At 40.0% G+C, this 19706-nt stretch overlaps 1 protein-coding gene across 2 annotated transcripts in view; it reads right to left on the reverse strand.

The window, feature by feature from the left end:
- Nucleotides 1–17595, reverse strand: part of PLCH2 (phospholipase C eta 2) — a 57406-nt gene extending 39811 nt beyond the window's left edge. For both annotated transcript variants that reach the window (XM_030463892.1, XM_030463893.1), the window contains exon 1: nt 17471–17595. In XM_030463892.1, coding sequence (XP_030319752.1) covers nt 17471–17582 — 112 coding nt within the window. In that variant the 5' untranslated portion in view covers nt 17583–17595. The remainder of the gene's footprint in view (nt 1–17470) is intronic.
- Between the last annotated feature and the right edge of the window lie 2111 nt (nt 17596–19706).

A 19706-nucleotide genomic window follows, 5' to 3' on the forward strand; every position in this document is an offset into this window, starting at 1 on the left:
TCATACTTCTTTACTTGTTGCATAATTCCTGTAAACACACATGCCTGACAGGCAGAAAATACAAGATGCACAGAGCTGAATACCAGACACTGCATTCAATTAAAATCTATCACAGGGAAGAGGTTCTCTCTCTCTCTCTGGGCTTCTATCAAATAAATCCACAAGATTTTAAAGCTTTTAAATGATAAAAATTGGGCTTTTGAGAAACAGCCCTGAATGAATATGATTTCTTAGGAAGCCATGAGTACAGGAGGTATAAGCTCCAAGTTCAAACTGCAGAGAACTGCAGGATAGTTTTGTCAGCTTGAGGCAGTTCACAGAGGACTGCATTCATCCCTGCTGTAACTCCAACAGGGGCAAGTGCAACCCAGACTGATCCTCTGCACTCTTCTTTTTCGATTGGTATAAAGAAATTACATCTATTTAAAAGCAAATCACTTATTTAAAAAAATTAGAACAATACAGCTGACTCACAATAGTACTAGAGTCTCTTTTCTCTCTTCTAATGTGGGTAGCAGAAGGTCTCTAGTTAAAAATAGAAAGCCTTTCTTTATGGTGGCAGCCAGCTCCTTATGAGAGCAGAGAAGGGACATGAATATACCTGGTGCACTTCTTTGCTCTCTTCATGCAGGGAGAAGCAGCCATCAGAGATACAGGATTATTTAAGGTTTAAGGTGGTAACAGGAGGCAAAGGTGGGGTACAGCAAAGGCTGCCCCAAGAAACTGCCATACATTTGATTTCAGCAAAGGTTAGCACTGGCAAACTGCTAGATACTTGCTTTAGGCATTTACATTTCAAAACAGAAAACAAGTGTCCAAAAAAGCTCTGTAAACTATACTTTCCTCTATAGAAAAATTAATTGCCCTCCAAAAGGTGGTTAAAATTACATTTCCCCTTACCTTTATCTGGGCTGAGGCATTTAATGGTGCTTGCATCATCCATATTCGAGTAAGAGAATCAAGTGAACAAAACACCGGAGGAAGCAGCAAAGACCATATGTACATCACTGATATTTCAAAAGACTCTTTTAAATAATGAGAAAAATAACACTGCACGTTGATCTTTAATGTAGCATCAGAAGGTTCCTAAGGATGCTTGCTGCTGCTGGTCTGAGGAAGCTCATTTTTTGTTCCCTGTACAATAGAGTATCGGGAGCTGCTGACAGGTAGAGACCAGCACCGGAGCTCTGTGAATGTTACCAGCCCTTCACTGCAACTCAAGTGCTCAGCCACCTGGGATAATCATCTCTTAACTCTTTGTTTCCCCACTCTCAGATAGGATATGTGGATGTATTTTGCTTCACTCGTTCAAAAAACAATCAAAGAAAAAACTTGTGGATGTCAGGAAGCAAGTTCCAAAGGCACAAAAAATATGCATACATCATGGTACATACATTTCTCTCTATATAAAGGAACAATAAGCTGTGTAGCACTCAATTTCTGGAAGAGATGGTAATTTCCTAGTTATTCTGCTTGACTACTGATCCACCATCTCTCCAGGATAACCAGGGTGAGTTCTTTACACAGAAAGCAATATAGATTTCATGGGCCAGTAAACTTGGTCCAGTTAGAAGGCTCCAGTTCTCACCCCAAAAAATCAAGAACTGATTTAGAGTACTCCTGCTCACAGGAAAGTCCCTTCATAAAATTGCTTCCTGGACTGCATTCTGTCTGTCCCTGAAACAAACCAGGTTTCTTGGACTCCCAGGACCAACAAGCCCCTTCTCTTTACAGTGACACCTCCATCATGCAGTGCATTTAACAGAACATTCCACTGACTACTGAAATGCCTGATTTATAACTGGCTTTAGGGGACTCTGAATCCCTCTCAGAAGTGCATGTGTGAGAAGGCAAGGTCACTGGCACTGCAATTTGGAAAACAACACCAGCATGGAACAAATCTTCACCAGTGTCAGTTCCATGGTATAAAAGCATAGCATGCCCTAATTCCTTCATTCTCCATTCTCAGCTCTCAAGTACTACAGAGCAGAAGAGGGACTTCTGCTGTGGCACTGGAACATCAAACATTTAAGCCCTAAGAAGTGACTAAAAGACAAGAATTCTCTCAATTCTCAGTTTCCCAACTATGCAGAGAAAGCACAATATCATGTTCCTGACCAGCTCAAACCTGGTTAAAACAGCAAAGCCAGGACAAGACAAAGGTCTGACTTGCTAAGGCTGAAGGGCACAGCACTATCTCATGCACTGCTGCTCTGTCATCTGTAAAACACAGCAACCTTTATTAGTGTCCTTAATATTCATTTAGATGCAACTCCATCGTGTGGTTGTGACTCACTGGCAACTCTAGATCCCTAGTCCATGCAGCACACAAGTCTGTCACACATCTGGCACACCCCTTCAGCTCTGGCCACCCTCCTGGCTGGCCAGTTAAGAGAAGAACCTAGCATTCCTAGAGCAACAGCATGAAATACCTCAGATTCAGCTCATAACCAAGGCTTTGTCTTGGGAGAATGCTACATGCCATATGGTGACATTGTCTTTTGACTGAATGCTTATCCACAAACTCATCCTTCATCCTAAGGCTCCAGAGGCACTGCTTTCACATCTTACCACAGCTTAAGCTCACTTTACAGGTAGAAATAACAAATTTTATTGTGCAAGTCAACGGGAGGAGAATTACCACTTGGGGGCCAAAGTAAGGCAACTGGAAAATGCAGCACAACAATGTTAGAGTGCAGTTAAGACAAAGTGGAGAATGTAACATCCACACTGCTGAGGACATTCTAAATAACTTTTGGAAGTAGAATACATCAAACTCCATGCCAGACAGTTCCCTGTCTCTCAATCCATAGCGTCACTTCAAGACCTTCTGTAAATCAACTTCAACACATGTGGGTGTCAGTTCTTAAGTTTTTGTTCCCATAGTTACCAATGTACTTTTACCTCCAGAGAAAACAGCAGGTGGCTAAGACATAAAACAAAATCACCATTCTATTAACATATGAAGAGCTGGGAAGTTTCAGATGAAGGTTTAACTGTCAAGTGTTTACAGTTAACAAGACAAACACAATCAGATCAACAAACTATAAACTTCCAACAGCTCAGACAAAGTAGACTGGTTTGTACCACTACCTTTTCAGATGAAGCAACAATATTTTAAAGCACCATGGTGGCTTCATGTCAACATTTGGTATGTTGCAAGCTACTTGTCATTCTTTTTTTATGGAAGGTACAGGCATCCCCTTGAAGCTGTCTGGGGTTTCCTCTGGAGCTCCAATATCTGCAGTACTGAAGGAGTTCTAATGTTCTAGGTTAATACTAGATGGGTTTTTAGGAAAGTATCTACCAGCTCCTTGTTCTGCTGATCTTGGAACAATTTTCCCCTCTGTCAACTAAGAGTGAATAAAAAGCAATTCTTAACAATTCCTGCTGCAAGTGTATTTTTTCCAAAATTAATCTTCCTAAAAGCCATGTTGTTTACTGTGGGCCACAGAGCAGGTTGTAAATTTAACTTTAGGTCGCTAGTAAACTGCAGGACAACTGACCAGTTTCACCAGCAAAATGACAGTGTTACAGTAAGCATTCTATCTCCAGCAGCTTCTCAGAACCCCCACTGCTGGGCTGGCAGTGGCAACCGGATGAGGAATAGGAAACACGCAAAGCAGCTAAAAGACAACACTGGCAGGGAGGGAGCAGGTGCTGAAACAGGGAAGCCAGAAATATTATGAACTGAGGAGCTGGCAGCATAGGAACCCTATGAGAAAAGGTTTTCATAAAAATATCCTCTAGTTTAATATCATACTAATAATTGACATTATATTCTAATCATCCACAACACCAGAGTTTAGGTAGGAATATGGTTTACTGGTGCAATATTCTGTGGGTTAGCAAATAGATGCTTTTTCCAGGCAAGAAAATGAATTACTGAGTGCACATCTTCCCATAATTGGTACTGACAGCAAAGCTCACTCCCTTCAATTGCAGCCACGGTGGGATTATTGTGCTTTGAAATGTATTGTATTTCTATATTTCAAAGTACAAGTAAAATTTCTGTTGAAGATTAGAAGGCAAGAGAACACAGAAAAATCTCTTAAACCGATTTTTTTTCACCACAGCATGTGGCAAAAAGATAATGCACAATCTTTTTTATTTCAGTCTTAGATCCTTTTCTAATTCAGGGACTTCAAGGACTTAAATAGTTTGATGGCATATTTTCTCCAAAGACCCATAAATCATCTTGGCTATTCCAGGTTTTCAGGGAACCCACATTCTTCCAAGAAAAACTGTATTAAGCAAGCTTGGAAGGTGCTTGTCTTTAGCCAAGAAGGGGGAAAGGCAATAGGGAAAGATGGGACAGTTTCGAATTGATCTGGGAGTCTTAGAAAGCTGGAAGAATTAAATCTGAACTATTTACCATGCTGAACCCACACTGATGAGTTCTCAGCCATTTTGATAAGAAGAGTCCTCCACAGTGCTACAGCTTCAGCAACAGACATACCATAAGCTTTCATGTTGCACTTCTATTTCCTGTGGTGCTTTATAAACAAGTTTCCAACAAGTTCTCAGACTGCTGACTAAGAATCTAGAAATGAGACAAAGACAATCATCTGGTCCACCTTGCTTACACTTTGGTAAGTAGTTTATGTTGTCTGGAAGAGATAAAATCTACAGCTGCTACGGTGACAGCTGCAGACAGACAGATACAAGGTTTAGGCTGCTTTCTGCTGGAATGCAAGCTACTTATTTTAACATCATTAAAAGCAAAATATAAAAATCCCTTGGGTTGTTGCCTCTCTTTGTTTCTGATTTTATAACTGAAAAATAAAATGCTGTGTACAATTGCTCTCACTGTTGTACCACAAGGTATCTAACAAAGTATAATCAGCCCATATTCAACAGCAAAAACCACCTTTGGGAGTGACTACACGACTATGCAGATGCCTTGCCTCCAGCCACAGCTGTTTCCAAAATACATTAAGTCTTTTCAAACAGAGTTCTCAGGCAAACATCTATCTGCCTTCAGGAATCAGACAGCTAATGGAATGCAGATCTTAAGGGTATACTAGGAAGGAGTTGTGTTTGAAGTATAACTGCCTCGTGGTATTCCCAGTGTCTATGTTTTGTGGGGAAAAAAGGGAAGCAAAGTGTTTTTATTCACCTACAAACAGAAAGTCCCTCCCAAAGTCAGACTGAAGTGTACAGGCAGGAACACTCCCACTGTTTATACTTGTGAAGCATCACTCGTGCCCTCCTGACAGCAAGTATTTTATTAGAACACAACAGCCAGTGAAATTTTGATGCCTCTGATCTCTTTGATGCAGAAGCTACTAAGCCTTTCTAAAGGTCACTCTCAGAATGTGGAGTCTCACCATCCCTCTTTGAAGAACCTTCTTGCCAGTGGGAAGAATAAGGGGAAGGACATTTCTCAGTGACAAGATGCATATTCAGCCTCAGCCACATCCCTGAGTTGAGCAGAAAAATCCTCATTGTGTCACAGCCTTCCTGAGGAACACCTTAAGCTACTTAATTATGCTTTACTAGTTTTTAAAAGGTGGTTATTCCAGTAAACATGTCTATATGTACCTAATTCTCAGTAGATGACAGAGGCATCTACTTCCTGTTTACCTGAAGACGGCTCAGTCATCTCAAACTTTTGAAGACTACATTAATCTGGGAATGGAAATACTTTAAAAATCCATCCAATCTTAAAACTGAGATTTTTAAGCTCCTGCCTTTAGGCAAATTGCAAAACATTCAGTTACCAAGTGAAAAAAAAGTCTACTTTTTGAAAGCTGCAGTGACTGAATTTCAAATTCAAGCCAAGTCAAACTTTATGGAAACAGCTGCATCAGCCACTTCAGATGGTAACATGGATACTCACTAACTGAATTGTTTGAACGTCTCTCCCTTGGGCTTATAGCTTATAGCTCTTTAATTCAAAAGGGCCAGGGAGCAGCTAAACCTCAATTTCTGCACTGTGGGACTGGTTATTGCAGATGAATCCCAGCAACAGAGACACAGAGCTCAGAGATTAACATTAAATTACCTCTGATTTCTTTGTTTCTCCACATAATTTGTATGCAGCCCAACACAATTACTTTAATCCATTTTTCTGCTGTTGGTGGTGGGTAGGAGCATGCTCACAGCTCCCTTCTCTGTGCTTGTTCCTGTTACTGCTTTTGACATAATTTTACCCTGCAGCCTATTCTCTGCAAAGCTCAGTTTCCTCTCAGAAGCCAGTGTCAGCACTATTAGAGAGCTGTGGAAAAAGTACAAAACAGCCTTCATCAGAAGAGAATCATGGCTGATACAACTACATGAAGGGCCCTTATGAAGGAGCAATAACATGTTCCATGGGAAATTGCATCTTCATTGTCTGCTGGGGAGAAGACACAAAGTACCCAAAGACAGGAATGGAGCAAAGAAACAAGTTAACCTTATTTTTCAGAAAAGAGAGCAGATCGACATGTGACATACATGACAAAAAGTGTGTAATAAGTAGCATTTGGAAGTGAAACTTGTCCTGAGCTCATTCTCTTCCCAACATCACAACTTGTAATTCATTCAGTCACAACTATGACATGGATTTCTGAGCAGAGACACAGGATTCAGACAGCTGAGTCATGAAGGGCTAAAAAACTGATAGTGAGGTGGTCTCAATTACTAATTAACATATAACATATATGCAAGCAACATATGCTTGCATATGTAATATTAGCTATGTTGCAGTTGGCTCCATTGTTCCAAATAAACTGAAAATGATAAATGTATTGCTCTGAAAAAGCACTAGAGAGTTGAAGCATTTATGCTTTGTTAAACTTTCCAGACACTGGAGGGTGTTTGAAATTATGCTGCATGTTACATTTAAGCAATTTATTAGCCATGTGGTCTGAATGTAATGAACACTTTGCTGCCTCACATTTCCTACTTTAAAAATAGCAAGTTTTCTAAACAGAAAACACAGGTGTATCTTGTGTATGTCTAACAGAAAACCTTGAGTTGTATAGATACTCTGAAATAACAGTAAATCCCTGATTTTAAATGTTTTCTTATAGCTTTTTTTATTTATGTGTGCACAACTTCAAGTACCCACAGGAACATTTACAATAAAACAGACTTCCAAAAAGTGTTGGTCATTTGTAAGCCAAAGGGAACTTTGGGTACTTTGCACTGGAAGTCTTAAATAGAAAGTTTCATTATGAAAATTCTAGCTAACACACTTGGATCACTCCTACCTGCTACCAAAATGAGAACAAAATGCATAATAAGCTCCCTAAGCTGACACACTAGGGAGGGAAGGGGGCAATTTCCAGTGTCACATTTTCAGTGCATAGATGAACATGCAAAATAAAATATCCAAGTCCTACTTGAGAATTTAGAGTTTGCTTCTTTACTTCCAAAGTACTCCTGTTATGCAATGCTTCAATTTAAACTATCCTGAGGACTGGTGCAGAAATAATCAGGTCAGTGAAAGCAGACTGCTAGCCCCGATCGCTACAACTTTAATTACTTCTTTTCAGTGTTAGCTCAACTGTTACTCTTTTATTTTTCAATTAGTTTCAAACTCAAGACTCACTGGGCAGGGGAGCAAGTCCTTTCCCAAAAATGCTAATGATAAGAGGCCAGCACCCTCAGCTCTTGAGGTTTCTCTCCTTTTTTTCCACAGCTTGTTTACTGGATTGTTAAGCATTCTGGCAGCAAATGGAAGGGGGTGGGGAAGAAGATGAGCTGCCACATTTCTAAAATTAGCATCTTCTGTCTCTGAGAAGCCTGTGGAGATTTAAAAATTAGGTTTCTCTGCAAGATGTGGAGAGATGTCAAATTTAAACTGTGTTACATGGCTAAAGTCTTACGCTCTGTTTCCTACCAGAAAGCTACTTCCCATTCCCATTCCCCCCCTGCTCCCAGCTGTCAGTCAGAGACTATTACCACAAAATACTAAATCCACTTGATTATATAAAGTAATTGCATTCATTTGCTCTGTCATCCACAAGCAGCTCCATGACGTCTTCCACATAGAATCATAGAATTGGCTGGGTTGGAAGGGACCTCAGAGATCATCGAGTCCAACCCTTGAACCATCGTTGCGGTTGCTAGACTATGGCACTGAGTGCCACATCCAGTCTCTTTTTAAATATCTCCAGGGACAGCAACAGCCCATTTCCTTTCACAGGTCACTCCTGCTGAGCTTTTAGGAACCTATTATAGGGACTGCAATTCCCTGGTCACTGTGGTTTTCTCCCGTCAGCTGTAATTTTTAGTCCTCAGACATCAGATAATGCCCTTCTTGCAGGATGTGTTGTGTCCTTCAGTCTATAACAGGCACACATTCATACTAGAAATTGCTGCCATTAACTGCTGTGTCACATATGTGTGTGCAGGTACAGCCATTAATGTTCTGATCCTAATTCTGGAGTCAAAATACACAGTAACCTTGTTTTTAACACAGGCACTGTCATGAAAACACAATTAAAAGCTAAACATTTTGATCTTTGTGATTTATTAATAAAAAAGTCAGCATTAAAAGAACTGCTTGTGCCTCAGTTCCTGTCAATTACATTCATGCTACCAGCACCATTGGCTCTGTGCAAACAGGATCAGAAACAGAAATAGACCTATGTTGTGAAATTTCGACTCAGAATGCTGGTCTCTCACAGACAAGGTTTAAATTAGAAATGGAAGAGACTCAGGAATGAAATTCAAATTCCTTTCCAGCAACCAGTAAGTTTGCCAAGGTCTTACTTTTGCTTAACACAGGAATGTGCTGCAAGTCTCTGCATACATACATCTACATATCACTGCTAACTGGAAGCTACTGTAATCCCTTTCAGCTACTTCCTACTAATTAAATGGAAGAGTTCCTTTTAGTTTATTAGGAAGTCTGGGGACCAAAAAATAGCCTGAATGCAGCAGCTTCACTGTTCTCAGTGATACCTTGTGCCCCCTTTGCATTTGCTCTGGCTTCTGAGGCACAGCCCCTAGAAATCACCAGGATCATCCTTGTCACTTCAAAGCTGAGCTTCCTCAGGTTTCCTAAAGCATGAATACACTTGCTCTTCCTTCAAGGGAACCTCCTGCCCCCAACACCCCTGTGAATTTAATCTGTCCTCACTGTCCACAGGCCACAGTTTGTTCATTCCTGGTAATAAATAATGGATGCCCCCACACACTCATCTGTTACTCAAATCACCAAGTAAATAATGGATGAATAACTGAAGAGACTCCTCTGAGGGGAGAGAGCAGGGGGGGACTAAACTTTGAATCATGTGCTAGACCAGCAAGCATCAAAGCTTTACTATTGGGTTTGACCCCAGCTGGATTTTTAAAAGGGTTAGAACTAACCTCTGCTGAACATGAATGGCATCCTCTCCTTTCCTTAACTTACCTAGCTACGCTGCATGGTACACAACAAACAAGGAGCATGGGACCCCCTGTCCTACTTCTTTGACTCTAACATCTGGTATCTGTACTACTGAACAAAGCTCCTCCAGCTGAGGATTAGTCATGAGCATCTCGATAGTACTCTGGCAAATGCATGGGAGAAGAGAGAGAAGGCTACATAAAGCCCAGAGAGAATGAAAATGCATGAACAGAATTGTTCTGCTGGTAGAGTATCCCTGAGGGCACTGCATCTGTGGGTACATAAAACCAAAGAGGGCAGCAAGAACCCTGAGAGACAGTTAAGTGGTTGTTCAGTGGATCTTAGAATAAACTCCAGTCTCCTCATTTAGCATTTTCAGAGGGCCTGGCTTGCACAGCACCTGAGTGCCTGCAGGTGCCTTTAACACTTAGATGCATTCCATGTGTTCACTGTCATTTATTTGTCACTCATTTACTTCACCAATTATTGACTCAGAATGGCTCATCACAAAGGACACCTGAAGTGTCAAAGCCATCATTAAAGATGTGATAGCTTTATCCTCAAACAGAACAGATACAAGTAATATCACCCTCTGCAAATATGCTTTGCCATCAAACATGCAATTGACATATGCATGTACAGAACCACAAAAACCACACAGCACTGGAGAACAAATCTGAAATCTAAGCATGTTAATGGCTTAAATTAACTATGCACCACAGCCAGAGATAAGAGGGACTGCACAATCAAAACTGATCAGCACAACCTATAAGGGCAAAACTACTGTATAATCACTGAGAGAATGCATGTTCATCAGAACTGTGTGGCAGTGAGCAGGAATGAACACAAGAAGAAATGACACACAGTTTAGCACACTGCATCACAGAGCAGTCCTCATTTAAAACCCAACCTTCCACTCCTCATCAGCAAAGCTGACAAGGTACACTCAGATGTAATGTCTGCACTGAACGAAACTACTCTGAGGTAAACAAATTTGTCAGAGAATTGATTTGCTCTGTGTTTAGCATTACCATTTTCCTAAAGCAGGACATATCTAATTCACAGTAAGTGGAATGGATATTCATTTACTTAACAGCCTTTTTATTAATCTAGATACTATGGCCATAATTAATAAAACATGCCTGCTTAGAGATAGGAGAGCTTTTGGAATGACAGTGTGCTGATAAGGTCTAAAAAATATTATCTTCTAAAAAAACCAGGGTCAAACAGCTAAACAAATATCTCTGAAGAAGTGAGAAAAAAGGAAGAGTAATGTGATGTCACTGAAGTATTACTAAAAAACAACTGCACCCATAAGCATGAGTACAATCTATCTCATGCTAACATTCTGGTGTATACAGTAAAAAGAATAAATCCACCTACTGTGCTTCTGCCGTGGGCTTCCTAAATCCATTGTCTTGGAGAAACATGAACACTTTTTTCAATTGCCCATGCTAGAATGTAAAAATACTCAGTATTTCCCCTCCGTATTGCTCCCTCTTCTGCAAGGCTCTCTTCCTGCTCGTGTGAAGGCAGTTTACATTTCATCCCATCTCTTAGTTCAGTCACTGAGGAATCACTGTCAGTTTCCCGATGGTACAAGCTCCAGCTCCTTTCCTGAGCACAGCACCCGAGGAAGTGGGGGAGAGAGGAGAGGTAGGATTTTATCTAAACTACTTTTTGCAGGAACAATTAACACTTCACTGACTGACATCTCCTTCCTGTTATCTCTAGTCCTAGTCAGTTGACACTGAAATGTCGTTTTCTCTAAGGCAACAGGGAATTCTTTATGACAGCTGCTAAATGCTCATGCTCCTACTTTTAAGATTTCCCCTGCTTTTCTCTTCCTCTGCTTAGCAAGGAACTACAGACATTGCCACAGCATGATTTCTTACTGCCCTATGAGGTGTCCCTTTTCAATTATGCCAGAGTGATTAAAGACCACAAATCCTATGAACTTTCAAAGTTTACTGTGATCTCCAGTCACTAACAGCTTCTAATACTTCTAAAGATCTCAAGTAAAGATTTATTCTCCACCAACAAATGCTTGCTTCTTTGGTTAGGATATTTAAAACCTCTAAACATCCAAATTAACTGAACAAAATTACTTGCAAAGAAAATTAATTCACTGCCTTAGGAAAAAAAAAATGTGGCTGCACATGAATACATCACCCTCATCCCCAAACACTTTTCAAGAATCACTTTTGTTGCTTTGCTGTGTATTTACAGTCACATAAGAAAGGTTGATCTTGCTCCACTTTTCTCAATACATTTCTCAGTGATAGTAAGGTAAGTCAAGTCTTATTTGTTACTTGAGATAACAAACCCCAAACCAACCACCACAAACATTTGAGCCCTCACTAGAAAAGCCAAGCACTTGTTGAGGTAAGCTCCAGCTCTTTCATTACCAACTATGCACGTTATATAAATTCCTTTATAGGACTGCTTGGGTTCAATATCTGCAAAGGTTCTTACTATGTTGCATGCTTAGTTAATTAACTGTTAACTAAAACCACCAAGATTGGCTTCAGAAGACAACTGAAGTTATTTATTCTCTCAAGAAACAAAGCATTCCTCTCTCTGATGAATTTTTTAACCTGGGATTGAACTGACAGATAAGATTCTGATATGAACAATGATAAAAAGAAAACTGCTTGCAGATGAATAGCATTTAAATCACCATGGTTGTAAAGGACCTTCAAGATGATCATGTCCAGCTCTCAGTCCTACACCACGGTAACCACTAACCATCAGCAGATACACATCATTTACTTGTAAGAAAATACCTGAGGGAGAGACTCAGCTTTCACTTACAGTGCCTCCAAGAACAGCAGCCTCCTGAGCTGATTTGATTGACAGACTTACTCAAAGCTAGTGGCTGTATCTTAAGAACAGGTAATTTCAATATAGTTTCAATATAGTTGAAATCTGTTGAAGAGTACTGGATCCACCCCTCCCATCTTTGACAAACACGCAGGCCAAGTCCCCACCCAAATGGAAAAGGAACCTCAGATTTGTGCTCATGATGCCAGCTCAGCACTTGTGGATTCCTCCAGCAGATGGCAATAGCGATACAGACCATTGTATTCGGAACATTATTATCCTAGGCTATGGAGTGCGTGTGGGAACAGTGCTACATAGTCTGCTTTAAGTGTCCCATTTCCCACTGCATGCTTCTGAAGTCTTTAAAAGCATCAACAGATACACAAGAGTAAAAAACTTGAGGGGGAAGATTTTGGTGAAGGTGGAAGAAGACACATACAAGGTAACATCCAGTTGACCTAGTTGCTAATCCATGTACTTCCATAAAAGCTCTTAACAGCAGGCACACCAAAAATTTAATGTGCCTCGGGCTTTACCTCAACAAAATAATTCCACTTCTTCCACAAGTGACACAAAAGAGATCCATTAACATCACAGCAGATTGTCTGATAGATCAGAAATATTATGATATTTACAGTTTCACTCAGTTGCTGCAGTGTAAGCCTAAAGTGGCCTGGTCAGTCTCCTCTCCAAGACTGTATTACCATGAGGGCAGAATAACTTGCTCACAGATTCCCTAGAACTTTAAATTGTCTTGGAGGAACATGATAGCCTTTAGCAGCTCAAAAAAAGGCAGACTGAGTTGAATTATTAAGATTTAACCCATCGACCCTGCCATTTGTTACTTTCCTCTCCAAACTTTAAAGCAAAGGCCTGATAATTTTAGGTTATTGAAATGAAAATAAGATGCAGTTTTCTACTGTAAAGCCAACATATTGCTATATCTACACTTGTAGTGCATTTTTTCCCCAGTACAGAAAAAACACTGATTCTGCAACATAGTCCAGTCAGTACCTTTCACCTTGTTTTCACTAGTTTTGCAAAGGAAACAGAGCTAGCATATAAATTGACTGCCCAAGGTACTCTCCCCTTTTTACTCTAGGTGCATGACTTCAGTAGCACACAGGAAGGTGAGGCCAAACTGCAATATTCCCACTGACAGCAAAGAGCAACCAACAAAACAAAGCTCAGCCTTAAGTATGTTTGTGCTTCACCATTGCTCTTCCTGACATTGTCACATCCTTCCATGCATTTATCCTAACAAAACTTCACCAAGACAAGGACAGGTACTTATTAGCATCGCATGATTCTGAAACAGAAAGACTACAGAGTCACAGGATGTGTGAACTGGAGGCATCAAACTGGACACCTCTCTGCTTCACTGCAGATGTCAGATTCAATAGTATTTGGGCTCCTAACTTCCAAGATATTTCAGTGGGAATGTCTGTGCCTGGAGTAGGAGTTAGGAAACTAAACACCTTCAGGCATCTTGGCACAGAGCCTCCAAGAACTACATTACAATGTTCTTCACTAAAACACAGGCAAACAAATCCCCCAACCAAAAAGAACCACAGAGAACTATGAATCTAGAAAGCTCAACAGTTTTTCCTTGCCTGATTTATTTGGGATAAATGGCAAGGCTTAAAAAGCTCATTTGATCCAAACTAATATCCTTAAGGAAACAAATATACATTCCTCAGTGACAGGAAAAAGGTATATATGAATCACACCAACTGAAAGACAAAATTCCAATGACAGAATGTACACTGTCTGCATAGCACCAGATCAAGGAGAATGACATGTTTAAGTTTAAACACTTGGGATAAACACTGTGTCTTCTCAGATTTGATTCAAACTTCATCCACAAAAATCAAACACAGAGCAGTATCCACTCCTCAGTCACTCAGTACTCTGTGCAGAACTAGCAGACCACAATATCAGTTCACATTTTATTTTTAACTGATGAGCAGTCCCACAACAGCCTCAGACCTGGTGCCAATTCACATAGCACCACTTGTGTGTCTGATTTTCAGCTAAACTTGCATCAGAGAATGGAGCTTGGGTTGGAAGGGACCCTTAAAGATCCCCTGGTCCATGACAGAAGCAGTGTTGATGGAGACAGGCAGCATGTGAAGAGCCACACACTGAGGGCCATCTTAAGTACTTCTCCAGGCTAATCAGATGTATTAGATATCTCAGCAAGCAGGAGTTTGCATGTCTGTGCATAACACACTTTCATCAGATTACAAGGGAAAAGGGAGTCTAGACATGCCAGAACATATTTGAAAAATAGAGGATTACTGAATTTGCCATATACCTCCTTAATTTTGGACTTTCCCAATGTGGTTGTAATAATCTTGAATCACATTATTCACCAAAATTATGTAAAAGTTAATTGCATTCCACTCAGATTTCCTTTTTCCAGCAATCTTACTCCTCATCCATGCACAGCCTACCCAGAGAAGCACAGCTTTGATTCCAAAAAAGGAACAAGTTTTGAAGAATGTTTGTCTCCACTTATGAAACATCAGGAAGCTGCAGAAGAATGCTAAAGGTTTCAAGCTGTCTGGCATTAATTAGTATGGTACAGAAGCAGACTGGAGGTAGCCATGCTACTATGGCACCAAATGATCAATCCAGGAGCACTTATTTATCTCTCTGGATTTATTCCAAGTAGAGATTTAACTCTCCAGCTCCATCCTCTCCTAAATTTTCTTAGGGAAACATTCAAGCAGCTGAGAAAGCTGAAGTGTTACATCAGACAGCATGGGTTTGATAAAGCTGAAATGCTATATTTGAAAGCATAGGCTACTCAAGACAACAGCTCACCAGGACTGGGATCACTTTTGTGTAGCATTTATTATGGTACAGAAGCAAACTGAGATAAAAGCTGTCACTGCACTGCATTTAAACTGAGCCATGTAAAGAGTTAATGAGGGAGGTGAGAAGGAACTCGAGTGGGTGTTCTGAACAAGGCTGCAAAGGGATTCCTGAGCTGCAGACCAGCTTTTGTTTAGGTTCAGACCCACTTGCATTGGAATGCTGGAAGTGCTGCACAGGCACAATGAAGGCTCTCTCCCTGCAGCTATTTCTGCCATTTCTCTGCACTTTGCCTTGTGTATGCACATTAATAAAGCTCTATCTACAGAAGTATATAATGGACAGGTCTTGTTCAGGAGGCAAAACTGTAGATACTACTTGCAGGTAAATAAAACTGAGATTGCCTTTCACTTAAGAATATTCTTTATGGTTATAGCTTAAAAATAAAAATCAGTCATTGGAATGATTTATTTGTGAACAGATGCTCCAATTACCTGCTTAAATTAATGAATATTTAAATACTTACTGTCTGTAGTGAACTCAAGAAGCAAAATTAGATGACAATCAAACACAATGGCTACCTCAACCAAGGAAAAACTAGTATCACTAAATATAAGTTAAAAGAAAGACAAGAACTATTCTAATATCAGCTGATTATGGATTATATTTTCACTAACAAGCTACTTTAAATACAAGTCCAAAACAAATATATCCAGCCCCACCAATGCTAGTAAAAAACACACTTTCAAGTCCAGCAGAAAGCTAAAATGATCTCACAATTGCTGGAAAATTGGCCAAAATGATGAAATTAGTTCCTGTAAGAGCCAATACTTTTAGTGTTTTCTGTTTCATGACCAGAGGCAGTAAATGAGAAGGTATTTCAAGCAAATGAGTCCTGTGTCAGAGTTCTGATTAAAATCTTGGGTTAAACCAACTCTTTGGAGTTTTTTTGGTGGGTTTTTTTTTGTTTGTTTTTTGCTTTTGTTTTTTGCTTTTTTTTTTTGCTTTTTTTTTTTTTAATGCAACAAACCAGTGCCTCTCCTTCAGGTCTCTCCTGTAGCACAAATTCATCTGCCACAGACATCAGTTACACAATTCCCTTCCTCCTACCCAGTCTCCAGTCAACACCTGATGTGCAAAATCACATCTGTAATCTCCAGAGCTTCCTAAGAGAAGAGCTCATTTTCCTCTGTGCAAGCTGTCAACGCTCAAAAAAAAAAAAAAAAAAGAGCAACAGCTAACAATAGTTTCTCTTTGAGCTTTGTATCTCTCAGCTCAGTTCAGACAACTTCATGGCACAGAGCCACAACCTGAGGCAGTATAAATCCCACTATCATCAACTTCATGAAAATTTTCCAGAAGCACTTGAGATAATCAAGGAAAAAAGTTGCAATCAGCTTTGACAGCCTCATCCTATGATGCTAATTTACATTTTTAAAATACAGGGCCCAAAATGCTTTGAGAAAGATGTTGGATTTTCCTTGCTGCTTTTATGGATGCACTTTACCGCAATGATTCCTCCCAGCTTTTTCAGCATTTAGTGTTCCCTCCAGAATATATCTGCTAAAAATTAAAGAATAACATATTTAGGAGCTCTTGGTGCTGCTGAATAAAGAAGCCTGGTTGAAAACCAAAAATAGTTGATTGGCAACTTCTGTAGAATCACCCACAAAAAGGGTAATGTGAACTTACAGGGTTACCACTGTTTCTTTGTCTTATCAAATTGATTCATAGTAATAAGAACCCTTTGTCTCATTGCAGAATTCAGCACAGCTCACTGCCTTCTTAAGAGGAATTCAGCATACTCAAACATTTGGTCTAACAAAGCTGCAGTGACCAAATTCTGTAATTGCCATAAATTTTTCCTATGATCCTACTCCTTCTCATAACCACTGTTCCTAAGAACACTATTTCAGCCTAAAGACTTTCCCATTTTAGGAGCAATGACCCACATGAGATGTTTCAGACATCAGTGGAAATGAAACTGGCAATGTATGTATCTCTTTCCTCCTGCTAGATATAATCCTGATCTCTACTAGTTCCTTAATTAAACCCTAAATGGGAGTCTTAATTGGGACACAACTGATACCATTTAAAAAGTGGCTGATCTCATTTCTACCCACATTCAAAAGCCAGTTCTTGTTCATCTTCTTCTTCTGTCTACCTGTCTTGCAAAGAAAAGTGATACACATTCCTTTCAAATTCCAGTGCTTATCTCTTAAACCAGAGACTTCAAGACTTCTATTCCTTTTCTCTCTCATCTCTGTTTACGTGTCTTGTCAGATTCATTTTTCCATGTGTGGTTTCCAATCTAATTAGTCATCATAACAACTACAAAAGGAAAAAAAGGGGCTGAGAAACATCCAAGCAAAATTTTCTTTAAGGAAGAGATTTAAGAAAAACTAGAAAACCACATGAAATCTCAATATAATAACAGTAAACTAGGAAGAAAATTATTTTTCAATACCAAACTATTAAATGAAAGGACAGTAACCTTTCACTTACCTATTGTGAGGATGTTTGCAGAGAGAAAATGGAAAAAGTTTCCATCATGGAGCACGAGTTCTTCTTTTTGTGTCAAATCTCCTGCTACAGATTTTGGAGAAGTCAGAGCCATGTCAAGCTTTCAGAGCAGCCTAGCAACAGTGCCTGGTCCAAGTCACACAAAGTATTTCAGAACAGATATCTGCAAAAAGATGCAGTTGATGAAAGTATGTGGGAACAATGAAGAACTTCAGAATGTTGCTGGCTTACTTCAGAAGTCACAGCTAGTGCCTGAATTCCACATTCAAGAGACTGTCCAGGTTTAATCCTACTGATACATATTCCATGCATTGAAGAACACAATTTATAGCTTCAGCACAGAGGAAGAAATACCACTGAGCTCAGTCATGAAAAACAGATGAGATCTCTCTCCCCAAGAGCAAAACAGTTACAAGTATTCAGTGAAGCTTCCCAGCGTCTCTTGCATGTTGCAAACCTGAAGAAGATAATTTTTTTAAGTCATTGAAGTTGCTGTAGCTGTTTAATTCATAATATTTACTACAGGAACATAGCTAGATGACATACAATGGGCTGACCTCAGAAGTTGCTTATACTCACATAGCTCCTCACATGGCAGGAGGCACTGACTCTACTTTTCCTCACCCCTGTATTTTCTATCATCATAAAAAAACATGCTTTTGGCCACAACAATTTCTAGAAGCCAAACCACTCATGCTGGGTTTAATTTATACACACATACACTTAACCATTTTACATAAATGACCCTATCAGCTCTATTCCCAAAGGACAGCTTGGAGAACCAGCTGCTGTGATACTGCCGTGCTCATTCAGTTCTGTCTCTTACCCTTTCAAGCTGTTTCCTCCTCTTACATGCCATGAGCTGTCTCCATACTCTATCTCTTCATCACTGTCTGGCATTCCCCTTGCCTTCTCTCACCTATCTCCTGCCCACTGGCTACAGAAGACTCACCTTGCCAAAACTTTCAGCTGGGTACCTTCCTCCGAGAAAGAAGGTCAAAGGCTCTCTCCAAAAAAGCAGTGGCACAGGACAGAAACCTGGGATCCTATCCTGTCCTGGTAACTATTTGAATCTATGGGAGTCTCCTTCACTTTATAATTACAAGTTGAGCTCTGAAACATTGCCCTAACATGTTTTGTTGTGAAAGCACAGATCCAGTTTGACATTATTTTAAAAGAGAGAGGGCAGTGAAGCATCACTATTAATTTACAGTGAACAGAAATGTGGAAGGGAGGGGGGTTGCAGGAGGGGAAGGGATGTTGGAGGCATTTTTAGCAAAAAATGCCAGAGATGTCCCTGTTACAGCACCTGTCAGTTTGAAGCTGTACCTGTCTTCTTGCCTTTGGTCCCTTATTCAGCTTCTTTGGGAAGTCATTTCCTCTCTAGCACTGTATTTTCACCAAGCCCCACCTTCTCCATTCTCTATCTTGTCAAACTCTCCTCTGTTGAGAGGGAGCATGTCAGTCTATGAAGTAATACCCACAGACAGAGCCAAATGCACACCACAGGGCAGTGCTTGGCAATAGCAATGCTGCAGAAATTCAGTAATCCCTAAACTCACTTCTTTCCAGGTTTAAGCAGAAGATATCTCAAGGGTAGCCTGTGACTCTGGAACAATTTTGGCCATATCAGTGGGTGAAAATAATGTTTATTACAAAGGACAGCTAGAGTCACCAAAACCAAAATTCTGAGCCAAGGACACATTTGACAAACTGATTGGACTGGAAGGGGAAGGAGGTAATAGGTTAAAGATTTTCCCTGTCCCTCCCCCAGATACACATCCTTGCACATGCTGTCATCCCTCTCTATAATTGTATCCCTTCATGACTGTCTAACATATACATATAATTAAAAGAAATAATGACCCTATAACCCACCAGGTCCTTACACGGATTAAAATACAAAACAAGTATGTTTTTTGTAAACGGCTTTTGTAGAATTACAGAAGATCCCAAAGTTAACAAAGAGCTGTCAGGCTCCTTTAGCAGCATCACCTCAACCAGTACTGATGCCATTACAGCACACAAATGCTGCAATCTTGAAGACTTTCAGATTCTCAGATGAGGTGAGCAACATATGCTTAAGATAAAACCTTTTTGTTGTTACATTTGTTGTAGCTGCTATTCCCATACACTCTTTGTACTTTGCATTTATGCAAACTTTTACTGAAGACAAAGTATGCTGAGACAGAGCATAACTGAGGAAAAGTCTTAAAGA

The sequence above is a fragment of the Calypte anna genome, chromosome 21 (genome assembly GCF_003957555.1).
Source record: "Calypte anna isolate BGI_N300 chromosome 21, bCalAnn1_v1.p, whole genome shotgun sequence".
Lineage (NCBI taxonomy): Eukaryota > Metazoa > Chordata > Aves > Apodiformes > Trochilidae > Calypte > Calypte anna.